The 1,583-nt window shown below is 53.1% G+C and overlaps 1 protein-coding gene across 2 annotated transcripts in view; it reads right to left on the bottom strand.

Annotated features, from left to right (window-relative positions):
* The window catches only part of ELAPOR1 (endosome-lysosome associated apoptosis and autophagy regulator 1), a 102,700-nt gene that overhangs the window by 37,380 nt on the left and 63,737 nt on the right, over positions 1-1,583 (bottom strand). For both annotated transcript variants that reach the window (XR_334686.3, XM_006149516.3), the window contains exons 5-6: positions 758-905; positions 257-337 (exon numbers count right to left, since the gene is read on the bottom strand). Coding sequence is in view for 1 of the 2 variants with exons in the window: in XM_006149516.3 (XP_006149578.1) it covers positions 257-337; positions 758-905 (229 nt within the window). In the remaining variant the exon portion in view is untranslated. The remainder of the gene's footprint in view (positions 1-256; positions 338-757; positions 906-1,583) is intronic.

Below are 1,583 nucleotides of genomic sequence, written 5' to 3'. Positions count from 1 at the left end.
TGCGTAATTCTCCAGTTCTCCAGAGGACAGCCCCAATCCCAGGAAACCTGGCCTTAAAGCTGGAAAGCTGCTGGTTCTTGGGGTCAACCCACACCTACATTTCAACTCAAGAGGAGAGGAGCTACAGCACTCCTCTTATACCAGACCCCTGCCCTCCAGAGACAGAAGCCTGGAAGTCCCAATAGGAGGAAGCTCTATGAGGAAGGCCTTTGGTCCACTTTCTGCAACCCCTAAGGGAGGCCAGGGTGGCACTCACACTGTGGAATTCCCATCCTTTCTCTGTGGTTTTCATCCACCGGGAGTCATCGGCACTGGGCTGGCACTGGTCATTCTGAACCTGAGACAGCAAGAGTTGGAGGTCAGAGCAGAGTCTCAGCCTCCCGAGGAAATGAGTGCCTTCCCACGCTGCACCAGCCCTCCCGAGGGCCCATCCTGGGAAAGAAGATCGCCAGTTCCCTTTAGGGACTAAGAACACGTGAGCCTTGAGAGAGACCGGGAGCTAGCTGCACGCGAGAGCACTGCGGTCACACAAGTAACTTGTGACACAGACACGCGTAGAGCACCTAGGAACCTCCCAGCCCGTTCCACCTGCTCAGAGGCCCTAGCCTTCTGCCTGTCCTCTTGAGGCCTGAGCGCAGGTTGCCCACAGCTCTCTCCAGGCAGGGATTTCCCCGGCAGGACTGTGCCCTTGGCCGGTTCCTGCAAATGAAGCTGAGCCTCCCAGTCTTCACCCTCAGGGGCTTGGCCAGGGGCTTACAAAAAACTCGAAGATGATGCTGGAGTCGGGATAGTAGTACTCGAAGTTGACGGTGCCGGACTGCTTCAGGTTGACGGCATACATGAGCGTGGCTGTGCACTCGTCCGTGTTGGAGGCGATGTAGTCGCCCCGGGGAACCCACTTGGACCTGCAGGGGAACAGGAACCACGCTCAGCACCAGGACCACAGCCCACCGTCTCTGTGCCGTGTACAGGGCTCATGTCTACCAGGTCTCTGGGGAACTCCGACTTGTTCACCAGCCGAAGCTTGATCCTGGAACTGCTCAGTTAAAAGTGATTATCGAAGCTCTGAGGTAGATCAGGGAGGCTGGGGTCGAGCCAAGAAGAGGAACAGAGACAGGCGGACACCCAGGTTGTGCAGAACTAGCCAGGAGACAGATGACAGGTGATGGGGGGATGACATTTATTGATTACTTACTATTTCCCAGACATCAAACTTCATGTTTTACATTCATGATTTCTTTTCATCAATAAGAGGAAATGCTTTATTCCCCCTCCATCTAATAGATGATGAAACGGAGGCTTGGAGGGGACCTTGCTCAGTTTCACAAAGACGGCCAGTGGCAGGGCTGAGATCCAGACCCAGGTCTGCCTACATCATAGCTGTCAAAGTCAGTTGGCACAGATATTCTTAGCACTCGGAGGTTCGTCCATCTAGTTTACTAGCTTTTCTCAAGATGTCCCCTTGAAGGTGCTATATGGAAATAGTTTCTATGGAAAGGGGGAAGGTCAGGGAACTCCAGAGACAAACTCCCTAGTTATGTCTGCTCTTTCTTCTTCTTCTTCTTCTTTTTTTTTTTTTTTTT

Source organism: Tupaia chinensis, unplaced genomic scaffold (assembly GCF_000334495.1).
Source record: "Tupaia chinensis unplaced genomic scaffold, TupChi_1.0 Scaffold000270_1, whole genome shotgun sequence".
Lineage (NCBI taxonomy): Eukaryota > Metazoa > Chordata > Mammalia > Scandentia > Tupaiidae > Tupaia > Tupaia belangeri.
This window is presented reverse-complemented; position numbering and strand designations above follow the sequence as displayed.